Below are 16,545 nucleotides of genomic sequence, written 5' to 3'. Positions count from 1 at the left end.
GGCTCAGCTGTGTGTTATAGTATGTTAGTGGCAAAAATTGAATACAGGTCTTTTTGATGATGGAGGCCACCTCCATATTCACAATTGTTTCTGCTTCTCTGAGTTCTATTTAAGATTGTCATTAATTGAGGCTTTGTGCAAGATCTCTTCTCTGTTTTTCAGTTTCATTGTCAATGGACTTAATGACCTTTAAGGTCTTTCTGTTCTAAAATTCTTTGATTTCCTGAAATTCTTTGATTCTTAGACAAGAAAGATAGTCTTTTAAACTCTGAACTTTAACTGTTGATTTAGACATAGACCCTATTGGGATTTTCAGAAGCTGGAGAAACTAGGGATGAGAAGGAAGTTGTAATTCACATTAATTGGGGGAACTGAAAAAAAACAACAACCACTCTCTAAGATACTGTTCAGGCTTCTAACTTGGAGCATTTTGGTCTTCTAATGGCACATTTGAAGGCTTTTTCTTTCAGGAGGTGACTTCAGGAGGAGGACTTTGTAGGGGGAATACTGATTTAGATCAGACGAATAATTCTTCCTAACACATTGATTCTATTCAGTAGAAAGGTGTTTCTATATGTGGAAGGAAGGGATGATGGAGATCTAGTCCTTTCGTTTTGCTCCTCTTGATTTTTTTTTTTTTTTAAACTAGGAAAGCCCAGAAGGTTTTAGGACCTGCGATGTGTGCTTTGCCCGGACTTTTCGCCCTCTCCAAGCCCTTTCAGGTTCGCTCCAGGTTGTGAGACGATTCCCAGCTCTGCAAGTGGTCGTACTTTGGGCCAGCTGGTCTGAGGCTGAAACGAAGGGAAAGGGGGAGGAGTCAGGGAAGAGAGACCAGTAGGGTGGATGAAATAAGAGATAGGACCTAAATTCAGGACCAAGGAGAGAAGTAAGGAAGGGGAGAGGGCTCCTAGAGAAGGGCTGGGAAGGAGGTGTGGAGAGCAGGGTGGAGCTAAGAGTAGAGGGTGGAGAGAAGGAGCTGGAGTGAGAGAGTGGAGGAAGGAGGCGTGCAGGGGTTAGTTCGCACTGAACTGAGGCTCTCCTTGGGTGAGCGTGACTTCTCCCGCTCCTACTGCTGCGACTCGGGCTTTCGAATACTGTCTGGCAGGAAGTGGACTTGGGTCCGGTGCGGGATGCGGGTGCGCCTAGGTGTCCTAGCCGGGATTGCGGCGCTATCGGGGGCGCTTAGCTTTGTCCTCTTGGCGGCTGCCATCGGCACAGACTTTTGGTACATCATCGACACTGCCCGGCTGGAGCAGCGCGGCTCGGGGGGCCCGGGTGCTGGCGGAGCCCGGTATTCAGGTGGTGGCAATACTGGCGGCCTCAATCAGAGCCAACCGGAGCCTCTCAGCTCGCACTCTGGTCTTTGGAGGACCTGCCGGGGTAAGGGAGGGGTGTGCGTGTGTGTGTGTGTGTGTGTGTGTGTGTGTGTGTGTGTGTGTGTGTGTGTAACAAGTTTGGGGAAATATTGTCCCTGTGGTCCCTGCTCTCCACCCACTTTCCCTCTGCTCCTGAGACAGCTCTCCCCTCTCCCCATCTCTCCTGAAGGGCCCTGGATCCTCTTCCCTATTTATCTCTGCACTGCCAACTCCCGGCCCCTTTTCATTTCTTCCCTGGGGGTGGGTAGATTCCACCACCACCTATATTTTCTTGTCTCTATTTTACTTAGTCCTCCAGCCAGATGCTCAGGTTTTTCCTAGAGCTCTGATTTAAAAACTTCCTAGAGCTATTAGTTCAGAGATTTCACAGCAAAGACCCAAACTCTGAACTCCTAAGGAAGTTTGCAGATGAGAGTAAATTTGGGGGAGGGAAAGCTTTGGGGGGCTGTTGATAGGGAAAAGTGAGAGTTTGGGGAAGAGAGTTCCAGGCAGGAAATCCTGGAGTCTCTGTCTTCTGATTTAAGGGAACTTTCTGCTGAAGAGCACGTGTGTGTACGTCTGTGTAAATGCATGCAAAATAATTCCTGTTGCTCCTCTCCCTCTTTAATTAGTTGGCTGAAACTCCCAGTTTGCACATGTACTGAACTTTGACTTCTCTTGTTGTTTACATTCTTTCTACCTTCCCTCCACCAATAGTCCAAAGCAAGTGCATACCCCTGATGAACCCCTTCTGGCAGGAGAACGTGACAGTCTCGGACTCAGATCGTCAGCTTCTCAGTGAGTGTCTTACTCTAGGGATTGTGGTTTGGATGGGAAGTTCTACAGGTATCTTGGAGGTGGTTTGGTGGGTGAAACATTTTTCAAGCTAGAGATACAAGTACTTTAGGGCCTTCTCTAGTCCTCACTAACTTATACTTGCTCCCTTTGATGGGAGCAAGTAGGTTTCTGTGTGTAGTGGGAAAGATCCTAGCCTTGCCATGGAGTCCTTTAAAATATGAGTCAGAGTTTCCACAAATCATACCTTTTATTGAAAATATTATAAATACATACTGTCCCTCACACCTTCTTCTTTCTAGCTGAAATGGGTATAAAATACTAGAGATGAGTGGGGGACTAAGTGCCAGAGGAGCCTGGGTAATATCCAAGCTCAAAATCTGTCTGCCAGTCTTGGAGAAAGAAGTTTGTATCATCAAAGAAAAATGATTTGTCTACTAAAAATGCTGTAGGATCCACACTAGAAATTCAGACTTTTAGAGTTGAAAAGATCTTATACTAAACCCTTTATAAGGTAGTGAACTTGCTTATGGTTATAATACAAGTTACAGGGAAATGATAGGATTCAGTTCTATTCATTAATAATAATAATAGTTAATAGTTGTGTTGTGCTTACTATTTGCCAAGTACTTTACTATTATTATTTCATTGAATCCTCGTAACAATCCTGGAGATAGGTGCTATTATTATTTCCATTTTATAGATGAGGAAACTGAGACAAACATGTTAAATCACTTGCCCAGGGTCACATGGAAGTAAGCATGTGAGTCTGAATTCGAACTCAGGTCTTTTTGACTCTAGTCCTGATATTCTATCTTCTGTACTATCTAGTCTTATACTTGCCCTACCCGTCTACGGTGCTTTCAGCTATTACCTTGTTGCTTTTCTTTTTAATTTATGTTGCTATTATGCCTACAGGGCAGGACCATGGAGAATTTTCCCTACCATTATATGATTAAGAACATATTATTTCACAAAAGAGGAAACTGGGGCACTGAAATGGTTTCCTCCATCCAGCCCACTGCAGGCTTTTAGTCACAGAATAACTGAAGACAAGGGCTGTCACACAGGGGAATGAACTGTCAGACATCCTGGGATAAAATGAATAGAATAAGTGTGATGTTCTATAAGGATAGGAAAGATACTCATCTGCTTGGGGCTAGATAGAGAAGAAATGATTGTACATAATAGAAAGGAAGGGCCTGTTAGCTCCCCTGAGAAAGATGATAGCACATGAATTCAGTCCAGGAACCTGAGGACTTTTATTATTATTATTATTTTTCTTGAACTTATACACCTTGCTCAAGGAACATTTCCATATATACAGTGGAACACAAAAAAGGATTGTCTTATGATGTCACAAATCTCTATTTCATATTGTTAAGAAGCATATTAGAAATTCCACATGTTACTTTTAAATCTGCCTTTTTTATCTGTGCTTTCTTATGAATTTCCTTCTATTTTCTTTGGTGTATTTAAAATTGTTGGATATCAATATCACTAATCTGTTCTTCCCCACCTTTAAAAAGCTGAGAGAAATTTAAAATAAATTCTTATGAATAAAACAAATTTCAAAATAAAACAAATATCCAAAAAAGTATGTCTCTTTCAAATCATGACTCTGTCATTTCTATCAGGATGTAGGTAAAATGTCTCATTATTAAGTCTTCTGGAAATGATTGGTCATTGGATTGACACTATTCTTAAGTCTTTCAAAGGCTTCTCCCTCCCCTATTATATTGCTGTCCTTCTTTTAATTATTTTCTTCCTTTTTACTCATTTCATTCTGTATTTGTTCATTCTACTTAGGGTTCTCTGCATTTTTCTCTTTCATCACTTTCCACTAGACAATCATATTCCATTATATCCATATACCAGAGTTTGTTTAGCCATTTCTCAATTGATGGATATCCCCTTAATTCTTGTTCTTTGATTCTCTCTTTTTTAGTTTCCTTTCAAGGACTAAGAAGCTTGTTTTGCTTGTGACCATTTCCTCCTTGATAATATCCTCTTTCTTTACATCTTCTCATCTCTCTTATTTTCCTACTCAGTTTGATGTATTTCTATATCAAATTTTTTTGTGTGTATGTTCAATTCTCCTTTTTTCATTTCATATAAGAGTGAAGTTCATGTAATGTTTCCTTTCTTCTTATTTTCTTCATGTTTGTATACAATTTTCTCATTTCTGTTATGAGAAATAGCAAGTTTTGCCCCTTTCTTCCTCCTTTCCACCTAGTGCTTTCCTTTTGCTTCTTGATCTTCTCTTAAACCATTAGTAGAGGAAGAATTCACCCTACAAGTTATTTTTTTTTTTCTTATTTAACTTCCTTAAAAGTCCTTGGTAAAAAAGGTTATGAAATGATACTTTATTATTAGCATAATATAACCATATTAATTAATTTCATTACCAATTAATAATGATATTATTAGAATGTTAGCACTGCATCATTATATAACCCCTTCCACTTCAAATTTATTTGGCTTTCTAAATTTACTTGAATTATTTTATTTATATTTTAAAGTTCTTACTCAACTTCATATATACCAGAAAGTCTTTATATTCTGTATTCCATTAAAATCTATTTCCTGTCTCCCCCTACCCCCAAATAAACTTTGCTTTGTAAAATCTTATTATTGGTTGCAAATCTATATAGTTTGTATTTTGTGAGATTGTATTCCAAGATTTCTTGTGTGTGTGTGTGTGTGTATGTGTGTGTGTGTGTTTTCCCCCTCCCCTAGGCAATTGGAGTTAAGTGATTTGGTCAGGATCATACTAGTAAATATTAAGTATCTGATACTGGATTTGAACTCAGGTCCTCCTGACTCCAGAGTGGGTGTGCTATCCATTGCAACACCTAGCTGCCCTTTCTCTTGTTTTGAATAGAAGTTTTCAGATCTTGTGTGATCTTGATTGTAGTTTCATGGAACTTGAACAGTTTGTTTCTAGATGTTTGACTTTTTTTTTCTTTAATGTGAAAGCTCTATATTTTGACTACATCTTTTATTTTAGTAGTGAGTACTGGATCACATCTGTTTTCAGCTTGCCCTCTGCATTCTAAAAGATTTAGACAATTTTCATTTATGATTTCTTGAAGTATAGCGTCTAGATTTTTCTAATCTTTTGCTTTCAGGAAATCTTGACTAGAAGTCCATCTGGCAACATAGGAAGTTTTGTACAAATAATTGCTGACTGCTTACTTTATTTCTGGCATTATGCCAGATACTTTTTGCGATGACATAGTTCCTACTTTGGAAAGCAACATTATCTTTGCAAACTTTATGTTATCTCTGTAGCCTCCTAGAATTTAAGTGAATACTATGTAAGAGGTACTGGAGAGACAATGATAATGAATAAAATAATTTCTATTCACAAGAAACTTTAGTTCTAATGAGATGAGGTTAATGTTAATTTCACTAGTATAAGGGACTCGATAAAGAAACTCCATCTGCTAATGCAAATCAACATTTTTCTTGGGGACACTGAGAAATTATATTACTTGTCCAGGTTTACACAACCAGGATGATGTTAGAGGCAGGATCTGAACTTATCTTCCTGACTCTGAGGCCAGTTCTTTATCCTCTGTGCCATACTGTCTCTTCTTTGTACAGAGTAGACATATTAAATATTTGTTAAATTGAATTAAGAAAAATGATAAATTCATCTAGTTGGTTGTTGTCCTTTATTCTTGAGAAGGATCAAACTGACATCATTATTTGATTCAGGTGGCTGATCAAATCAATACAAACCCAAAGGCGTACCCCAGGGTAGACACAATAGTCCATATGAACATTTGGAGTAGAGATGTCTCTAAACTTGTATATCTTACATTTTTGAGCTATTGCAATTCTGCTTTGATCATAGAGCACAGCCCCTTTTGATGCAGGTACGTCATGCTGGATGCTCCTGTGCCAGTGTCTCCCATGTCTTACAACTAATACCAGGTTTTCCAGAGAGAACTTGAGAGTTTCCATGTATTGCTTTTTCTGTCTTCCATGTAAATGCTTACCTTGTGTGAGTTCTGTGTAAAATAGTCTTTTAGGCAAATGTACATTGGCATTTGAACAATTTGGCCAGATCACCAGTTGCATTTTCTGCAATAGAACTTGAAAAATCTTGGCAATTCAGCTGGAGAAAGGACTTTAATGTCTGGTGCCTTATCTTACCAGGTAATCTTCATAATCTTTCTAAAGAAATTCAAATGAAAATGGTTTAATTTTATGGCATGGTGCTGGTAGACTGTTCAGCTTTCACAGACATACAACAATGAGGTCAGCATACTGACTCTGTAGACCTTCAGTTTGGTAGGAAATCTAATAGCTCTTCTTTCCCAAATTTTCCTTCAAAGACTCCCAAACACAGTGCATTAATCTCATTATCTGTGTGTAAATATCCAGAAAGTATACTACCAAGGTAAGTGAACTTATTCACAGTATTCAAAATTTCCCATTTGCTGTAATTGATGGTTCCACATATGCAAAGGACGGTGCTTGTTTTCTTAGTGTCATGAGGCCAAAATTAGCATACACAGCAGAGAATCATTCATACTTTGTTGCATCTCAGCCTCAGAGACTTCACTGAATACACAATCATCAGAGAATAAAAGATTTGCAAAGCACTTACAAGTATTATTTTATCCTAACAACAACCATGACAGGCAGCTGCTATTATTATCCCTATTTTACAGATGGAAAAATGGAGGGTATGAGACTAAATAAATTGCCTATTTTAGAAAGCGAGTAAGTGTCTGAAGCTGGATTTGAACTTCTCTGCTTTACTTGCTTTGCTGTTACTTAACACACTTCTCTATCCCAATGAAAAATCCCTCCCTTTTCTTCTCCCTCACTCTTTTCCTCCTTCTTTATCCCAATCTCATTAATCTATACTAACTTTTATACCTCATCCTTCCTATCCCTGTCCCCCTCATATTTCATATAAATTTAGAAGAATTTTATACACACACATATTTTTTCCTCTGTAATTCTTTTCTGATGTAAGTAGGATTCCAGAACTACCAGTCCTCCTCCCCCATCTAATTCCTCTGTGTCAGTTCTTGCTCTCACGCCTAATTTGTATAACATAATTGCTCTTTTTACAGTTTTCTACATGGCTTTGCTTTTTAAGAATCACTTTGTACTCAACTCTTCTCCAGTCTTTCTTTTGTACTACCCAATTATTAATAACGGTCACAAATATATAGATTGTACTTCCATGTGTATAAAACATAAAGTTTCTCCTTTTCAGTCCCTTGAAATGTCTTTGATGTTCACCTTTCTCTTGGATCTGATATGTCAATTTTTCCATTAAGTTCATGTTTTTGCAACAAAATTCTGAAAGTCTGGCAATTAATTGAATGTCTATTTTTTTCCATTTAGGATTATGCTTAATTTTACTGGGTATGTTATTTCTGGCTGTAACCCTAGTTCTTTTGATTGTCATTATATAGTGTTCAAAGACTTGTGCTCTTTTAATGTAGCTGTTGCTAGGTCTTGTGTGCTCCTTTGTATTTGAATTTTTTTCTTGATGCTCATAATATTTTCTCTTTGATCCGGGGATTTGGGATTTGGCAATGATTTTCCTTTATGTTTTCCTCCCAGGATGTCTTTCAGGTTGAGCTTGATGGATTTTTTCCTATTTCTACTTTCCCCTCTTGTTCTAACACTTAAGGACATTTTTTTCGTTAGTTGTTTTTTGTTTTATTATATTTAAATTTTTAAGGATTCATTTTCTTTCCTAAGACTAGATTTCTCAATCAACTAGAAAAGGAGATCCAGAATCTTAAAGAAGAAAATAATTCTTTGAAAATTAGAACTAAGCAAAGGGTAGCCAATGAAACTATAAGAGACTAATAACAGAAAAAACAGAAGAGCATGTGGAACATCTAAGTAAAACAATAGAATTGAAGAAGAGATCAAGAAGATAAAAGAAGATAAGAATATTGGACTATTTGAAAGTTGTGACAAAAAAGAACATTGATACAATTAACAAGAAATAATCAAAGAAAATTGACCTGAAGTGATAGAACAAGAGGGTAAAGTAAAATAGGAAAATTCCATCAACCACCATCTCAAAGAGATATTATGAGGAAAACATATAGGAACATTATTGCTAAATCTTGAAACCTCCCAATCAAAGATAAAATTTTACAAGAAACAAACAAAAAATAAAACAATTCAAATATGCTGGACTTACAATTAGAGGTCTACAGGATTTATCAGCAGCTACAATAAAAGAATGCAAGTTCTAGAATATTATATTTTGACAATCAGAAGGACTAAATTTGTGGCCAAAAATATATATTATATTCAGCAAAATTAAGTATAATGTTGAATGAAAAAAATGAACATTCAATAAACTCTCAGATTTTCAGGATTTTGTCTCAATTAAAACTAAACTCAAGGGGCAGCTAGGTGGCGCAGTGGATAGAGCACCAGCCCTGAATTCAGGAGGACCAGAGTTCAAATCTGGTCTCAGACACTTAATACTTCCTAGCTGTGTGACCCTGGGCAAGTCACTTAACCCCAGCCTCCTGGGGGGGGGGGACAACTAAACTCAATGGAAAATTTAGCATATAAGATTGAATATCAAAAACTAATTTCAAGGGACTTAATAAAGCACACTGTTTATGTTTTATTCTCAGAAATGCAAACATATGTCTAAAACTGACATTAGTAATTGGGTAGTCCAAAAGAAAGATTGGAGTAGAACCAAATATGATGTTGCTCTAAAAAAGCAAAACTATTTATGAAAAGGTAAATTAATAATTATATGAATGAGGAAGAGGAAGAGATGGAAGAAGAACTGACAGAGGAATTAGATAGGGGAGGAAAGTGGGCAGTTCTGAAAACATACATCAGGAATGGGTTAAATAGTAAACAATACATACATACATATATATATATATATATATATATATGTCACAAGAAAGAAGGGAGTGAATAGGATGAAATGGGATTTAGAAGGGTGTATAGATTTTTGTCAGGAGGTAGATTAATGGGAAAGGGATAAAGAGAGAAGGGAAGAATATGGAGATCAGATAAGAAAGGGAATCATGGTTGGGGAGGTTAGGTAATGGAAAGGTAAGTTAAGGTGTAGAAGTAGAAGAGTTGCAGAAATAGGAAATAAGAAGTATACAGAAACATAATAATAATGATTAGAAGTATAATTTATTAGAAAAAAAGTTGGAGTAGTAATCAATGATTTCAAAGTCAAACTTAAAGATTCAATCAAAAGAGAACTATATGGCATTATGTCAGTCATATTAATATATGTATAAATGTATAAATATGTATATGTAGTGTGCATATATTTGCATACATGTATGTATGTATACAATATATGTGTGTGTGTATATATATATATATACACACACACACATAAATATATCCCCTGCTTGGAGGAGATGGAAGGGGGTGGGAAATGAAAGGATAAAGTAAAAGGTATATAACAGAGAATGAAAGAAAACTTATAAGGAGGCAAGGCAAAGATGGGCAGTCATCAATATAATGTCTTCTATTTTTATATATGCTTTTTTGAAATGGAAATTTATTGCTGCATATTTTGAATTCTCCCTCATGTTCTGCTAGGCACATGACAATGTTTTCTTTTTCTTTTTTCTAATTCCATATTTAAGTTTTAAATAAATAAATAAAGACTGGATCTCCTTTTCTAGCTAGTTGACTTTCTTTTCATAATCTTATTTTTCTTGGATTCCTTTTTATGTTTTATTTTTCCTCAATCTCTCTCATTTGATTTTTAAGTCTTTTTTGAATTCTTCTATGAATTCTTTTTTGGCCAGATTACTATTTAACATTACTTTTTGGGGTAGGATAGTTTTTTTAAATTTCAGTATCCCCTTCTGAGATGAACCCTAGTCTTTCCTATTCCCATACAGTTTTCTGTGGTTGGGTTGTTTCTCCTTTGCCTGCTCATTTTTAAAAAATAAGATCCTGTGAGCCCAATTATGTTTAGTCCTGGTGTGGGAGGTAGGGTACCCCTGACCTCAGTTCTTCCTTTAGTCCCTCTTCTGTCCCGGAACCCCAAACCACCCTCCTGTAAGAGCCAGCAGCAGAGGCTTCCCTGCTTCACTGCTTCTGTACTCAGGCAAGTGTGTGCTCACTTCTTCTCTTTCAGGGCTTCACACACCTGGGTCTGATGATCCTTATCAGCAGAGGTTTCCTCAATCTTTTCTGACCCAGATATCTTATTCCCTAGTCTGTTTTGGAAGTGAAAGTTCCTGTTGTCTGGGGCTGAGACTCTCTCTGACTCCAGCTAGTTCCAGGGCTCTCTGGCTTGGTTTTTTAATTTTTTTTTTAGTGGAACTAGCTTGAAGATGTTTACACTTCATGTAGATCATTCTGCTGAACTCTTATTTGTTTTTAACTGCTCTAATTACTTCACTATGAGATGTAAATTTTTCTTTTTTGTGGGGGAACTCTGGAGAGTTTGGGATTGTTTGATCTCTGCCATCTTCCCAGAATTCTCTCTGCCCATAAACATTTTCTGTGGTCAAATTTCTTTTTTTATTACTGTTTCCTCACTTTTCTAGCCTATGTGTTTTATTTTTCCAAAAACATGAGCAAGATAGTTTTCAATATACACCTCTGCAAAACCTTGTGTTTCATTTTTTCTCCCTTCCTTTTCCTCTCTCCCCTCCTCAAGATAGCAAGACATGTGCAAATCTTTAAACATATTTCCATATTTTTCATGCTGTGAAAGAAAAATCAGGTCAAAAGGAAAAAAAAAACTGTGATAAAGGAAAAAAATCAAGCAAACAAAAATAAAAATGGTGAAAATAAATGCTTTGATTCACATTCAGTCCCCACAGTCCTCTCTCTGGGTGCAGATGGCTCTCTTGATCCCAAGTCTATTGGAATTGGCCTGAGTCATCACATTGTTGAAAAGAGCATATCCATCACAGCTGATCATCACATAATCTTGTTTCTGTGTACAATGTTTTCTTGATTCTGCTCACTTTACTCAGTATCAGTTCATGTAAGTTTTCCCAAACTTTTCTGAAATCAGCCTGCTCATTATTTCTTACACAAAAATAATATTCAATTACATTCATATACCATATCCTATTCATCCATTCCTCGATTGAGGGACATCCACATAATTTCCAGTTCCTTGCTACTATAAAAAGAGCCGCTTTAAACATTTTAGCACATCTAGCTTATTTTCTGACTTTTTGTGTGAAAATTGTGATCTGTTCCTGAGGTTAATAGGGTACTATTCTAAGTTTCAGATTTTTTTGTGCAATTGTTTTCAGAGCTAGTTCTGAGGGATTTATAAGTTCTTAGTTTTTCCAAGGTGGAATGATCTACAGAGACGTATGTTTATCACTCTTTGGCCTGTGCTCTGGTTTATGAGTTACCATAAGCATTTTTTTCTGTCCTGTACAGTGACCAGGATCCTCACACCCCTGTAATTACAAGTTCTGGTATACTGGTGTTTCTCCGTTACCTGGAGCTACACTGGCATATGGGCAGTGCAACAGAGCCTTCCACCAAGTACCAGCAAAGGGACCCTTGTATTCCTTTCTGACCAATTCTCTGACTCCTTTAAAGTCTGCAGGCTGAGAGCATAAGTTGTCCCTGCCTGCTGCTGGATTATGCTTTACTCTTACCCCTATTTGACTTTCTAAGTTATCTTGAATTGGAATATTGTTTCACTTCATTTTTTGTGTGTTCTGTCACTTCATAATTTATTTTTTTGAGGCATTATTTAAAATTGCTTGGAGGGGAATTTGGGAGAGCACAGGGAAATCCCTGCCTTTTCTTTGCCATTTTCATTTCTGCCCTTTACCACCTGATTTTGTGCTTCTTACAATGCTACTCATTGTTAGAAATGGAAAAAAAAACCCAACATACAGTTTAAAATACTGTAAAATATAGTTGGTTTTGTGAAAATACCATATAAGGTAGAATGACAATATAGCTGTCAGTATGTTTCATAGAAGGAATACTATAAATAAAAGATTGGCTAAGATAAATTATCATTGTTGACAATGATATAAAATTATTATAGAACAGCTTTGGAAGGATTTAATTATCATGATTTAGCACTTGTTGTTCTCCTTATATGTAAGATCCCCTAAAGGCTACCATAGTCTTGGGAAAACTGTAGAAATGAGTCAGTCTCAACTCAAAAACTTAAGATTATGAATCCCCGTTGATACATTTTTTTTATTTTATAATTATAAAATTTTTTTGACAGTATATATGCATGAGTAATTTTTTTAAATAACATTATCCCTTGTATTTATTTTTCCAAATTATCCCCTCCCTCCCTCTACTCCCTCCCCTAGATGACAGGCAATCCCATACATTTTGCATGTATTACAGTATAACCTAGATACAATATATGTGTGTAAATCCAATTTTCTTGTTGCACATTAAGTATTAGATTCCGAAGGTATAAGTAACCTGGGTAGATAGACACTAGTGCTAACAATTTACATTCACTTCCCAGTGTTCCTTCTCTGGGTGTAGTTGTTTCTGTCCATCATTGATCAACTGGAAGTGAGTTGGATCTTCTTTATGTCGAAGATATCCACTTCCATCAGAATACATTTTCGTACAGCATTGAAGTATACAGTGATATTCTGGTTCTATTCATTTCACTCAGCATCAGTTGATGTAAGTCTTTCCAAACCTCTCTGTATTCATCCTGCTGGTCATTTCTTACAGAGCAATAATATTCCATAACCTTCATATACCATAATTTACCCAACCATTCTCCAATTGATGGACATCCATTCATCTTCCAGTTTCTAACCACTATGAAAAGAGCTGCCACAAACATTTTGGCACATACAGGTCCCTTTCTGCTCTTTAGTATTTCTTTGGGATATAAGCCCAATAACAGCAATGCTGGATCAAAGGGTATGCACAGTTTGATAACTTTTTGGGCATAGTTACAAATTGCTCTCCAGAATGGTTGGATTCTTTCACAACTCCACCAACAATGTATTAGTGTCCCAGTTTTCCCACATCCCCTCCAACATTCATCATTATTTGTTCCTGTCATCTTAGCCAATCTGACAGGTGTGTAGTGGTATCTCAAAGTTGTCTTAATTTGCATTTATCTGATCAGTAGTGATTTGGAACACTCTTTCATATGAGTGGATATAATTTCAATTTCATCATCTGAGAATTGTCTGTTCATATCCTTTGACCATTTATCAATTGGAGAATGGTTTGATTTCTTATAAATTAGGGTCAGTTCTCTATATATTTTATCAGAACCTTTAACTGTAAAAATATTTTCCCAATTTGTTATTTCCCTTCTTCTCTTGTTTGCATTAGTATTGTTTGTACAGAAACTTTTTAGTTTGATGTAATCAAAATCTTCTATTTTGTGATCAATAATGATCTCTAATTCTCCTCTGGTCATAAATTCCTTCCTCCTCCACAGGTCTGAGAGGTAGACTATTTTCTGTTCCTCTAATCTATTTATAATCTCATTCTTTATGCCTAAATCATGGACCCATTTTGATCTTATCTTGGTAGATGGTGCTAAGTGTGGATCCATATCTAATTTCTGTTATACTAATTTCCATTTTTCCCAACAATTTTTTTTCAAATAATGAATTTTTATCCCTAATGTTGGTATCTTTGGGTTTGTCAAAGACTAGATTGCTATAGATGTACCCTTTTTTGTCCTTTGTCTCTAATCTGTTCCACTGATTGACTGATCTATTTCTTAGCCAATACCAAATGGTTTTGGTGACTGCTGCTGTATAATATAGCTTTAGATCAGGTATACCTAGACTACCTTCATCTGACTTTTTTGTCATTAGTTCCCTTGCAATTCTCGACCTTTTATTCTTCCATATGAATTTTGTTGTTATTTTTTCTAGGTCATTAAAATAGTTTCTTGGGAGTCTGATTGGTATAGCATTAAATAAATAGATTAGTTTGGGGAGTATTGTCATCTTTATTATATTCACTTGGCCTATCCAAGAGCACTGAATGTCTTTCCAATTATTTAAATCTGACTTTATATTTGTGGCAAGTGTTTTGTAATTTTGCTCATATAATTCCTGACTTTTCTTTGGTAGATGGATTCCCAAATATTTTATACTATCAACATTTGTTTGGAATGGAATTTCTCTTTGTATCTCTTGCTGTTGCATTTTGTTGTTGATATATAAAAATGCTGAGGATTTATGTGGATTTATTTTGTATCCTACAACTTTGCTAAAATTCTGAATTATTTCTAATAGCTTTTTAGCAGAGTCTTTGGGGTTCTCTAAGGATACCATCATGTCATCTGCAAAAAGTGATAGTTTAATTTCCTCATTTCCTACTCTAATTCCTTGATTCTCTTTCTTGGCTCTTATTGCCGAGGCTAGCATTTTTAATACTATATTGAATAGTAATGGTGATAGTGGGCAACCTTGTTTCATTCCTGATCTTACTGGGAAAGGTTCCAGTTTATCTCCATTACATATTATGCTTACTGACAGTTGTAAATATATGCTCCTGATTATTCTAAGGATTAGTCCATTTATTCCTACACTCTCAAGCGTTTTTAGTAGGAATGGATATTGGGTTTTATCAAAGGCTTTTTCTGCATCTATTGAGATAATGATATGGTTTTTATTAATTTGATTATTAATATGGTCAATTATACTAATAGTTTTCCTAATATTAAACCAGCCCTACATTGCTGGTATAAATCCTACTTGATCATAGTGTATTATCCTGGGGATGATTTTCTGAAGTCTTTTTGCTAATATCTTATTTAAGATTTTAGTATCAATATTCATTAAGGAAATGGGTCTATAGTTTTCTTTCTCAGTTTTCGATCTACCTGGGTTAGGTAACAGTACCATGTCTGTGTCATAAAAAGAGTTTGGTAGGACTTCATCCCCTATTTTTTCAAATAATTTATATTACACTGGGGCTAATTGTTCTTTAAATGTTTGCTAGAATTCACATGTAAATCCATCTGGTCCTAGGGATTTTTTCCTGGGGAGTTGATTAATAGCTTGTTTTATTTCTTTTTCTGAAATGGGACTATTTAAGCACTTTACCTCCTCCTCTGTTAATCTAGGAAGCCTATATTTTTGGAGGAAGTCATCCATTTCACTTAAGTTATCAAATTTATTGGCATAAAGCTGGGCAAAGTAATTCCTTATTATTTCTCTAATTTCCTCTTCATTGGTGGAAAGATCCCCCTTTTCATTTGTAAGACTAACAATTTGATTTTCCTCTTTCCTTTTTCTGATCAGATTTACCAAAATTTATCTATTTTATTGGCTTTTTCATAAAATCAACTCTTGGTTTTATTTATTAATTCAATAGTTTTTTTACATTCAATATTATTGATTTCTCCTTTTAATTTTTGTATTTCAAGTTTGATTTTTGGTTGGGGGTTTTTAATTTGGTCTTTTTCTAGCTTTTTAAGTTGCACGACCAATTCATTAATCTTCTCTTTCTCTATTTTGTTCAAATAAGCTTCTAAAGATATAAAATTTCCCCTTATTACTGCTTTAGCTGCATCCCACAGATTTTGGTATGATGTCTCATCATTGTCATTATCTTTGGTGAAATTATTGTTTCTATAATTTGCTGTTTCACCCAGTCATTCTTTAAGATGAAATTATTCAGTTTCCAATTATTTTTTGGTCTATTTACCCCTAACTTCTTATTGAATGTAGTTTTTATTGCATTGTGATCTGAGAAGAAGGTATTTATCATTTGTGCCTTCCTGCATTTAATTTTGAGATCTTTATGTCCTAATATATGGTCAATTTTTGTATAGGTTCCATGAACTGCTGCGAAGAAAGTATATTCCTTTCTATCACCATTCAGTTTTCTCCAAAGGCCTATTATACCTAGTTTTTCTAATGTTCTATTTACTTTTTAAATTTCTTTATTTGTTTTGCAGTTTGATTTGTCTAAATCTGAGAGTGAAAGGTTGAGATCTCCCACTATTATAGTTTTACTGTCTATTTCTTCTTGCAACTCTCTTACCTTTTCCTTTAGAAAGTTAGATGCTATACCACTTGGTGCATATAGTATTGATTTGGCTTCATTGTTTATGCTACCTTTTAGCAGGATATAGTTTCCTTCCTTATCTCTTTTAATTAGATCAACTTCTGCTTTTGCTTGATCTGAGATAAGGATGGCAATCCCTGCTTTTTTGGCTTTACCTGAAGCATAATAGATTCTGCTCCAACCTTTTACCTTTACTCTGTATGTATCTCCCTGCTTTAAGTGTGTTTCCTGTAAACAACATATTGTAGGGTTCTGACTTTTGATGCAGTCTGCTATCCATCTCAGTTTAATGGGAGAGTTCATGCCATTCACATTTACAGTTAAAATTACTAATTCTGTATTTCCTGCCATCATATTATCCACAGATTATGCTTTTTTCCCTTGACCC

General features: G+C 35.7%; 1 protein-coding gene across 2 annotated transcripts in view; it reads left to right on the top strand.

The window, feature by feature from the left end:
- Positions 1 to 835: 835 nt before the first annotated feature.
- TMEM114 (transmembrane protein 114) overlaps positions 836 to 16,545 on the top strand; it is a 51,148-nt gene continuing 35,438 nt past the window's right edge. The window contains exons 1-2 of one of the 2 annotated variants that reach the window (XM_074280496.1): positions 836 to 1,380; positions 2,073 to 2,153. In XM_074280496.1, coding sequence (XP_074136597.1) covers positions 1,131 to 1,380; positions 2,073 to 2,153 — 331 coding nt within the window. In that variant the 5' untranslated portion in view covers positions 836 to 1,130. The remainder of the gene's footprint in view (positions 1,381 to 2,072; positions 2,154 to 16,545) is intronic. The other variant, XM_074280495.1, reaches the window with a different exon arrangement.

The sequence above is a fragment of the Sminthopsis crassicaudata genome, chromosome 1 (genome assembly GCF_048593235.1).
Source record: "Sminthopsis crassicaudata isolate SCR6 chromosome 1, ASM4859323v1, whole genome shotgun sequence".
NCBI lineage: Eukaryota > Metazoa > Chordata > Mammalia > Dasyuromorphia > Dasyuridae > Sminthopsis > Sminthopsis crassicaudata.
The sequence above is the reverse complement of the archived record's forward strand: the minus strand, read 5'-3'. Positions and strand labels throughout refer to the sequence as shown.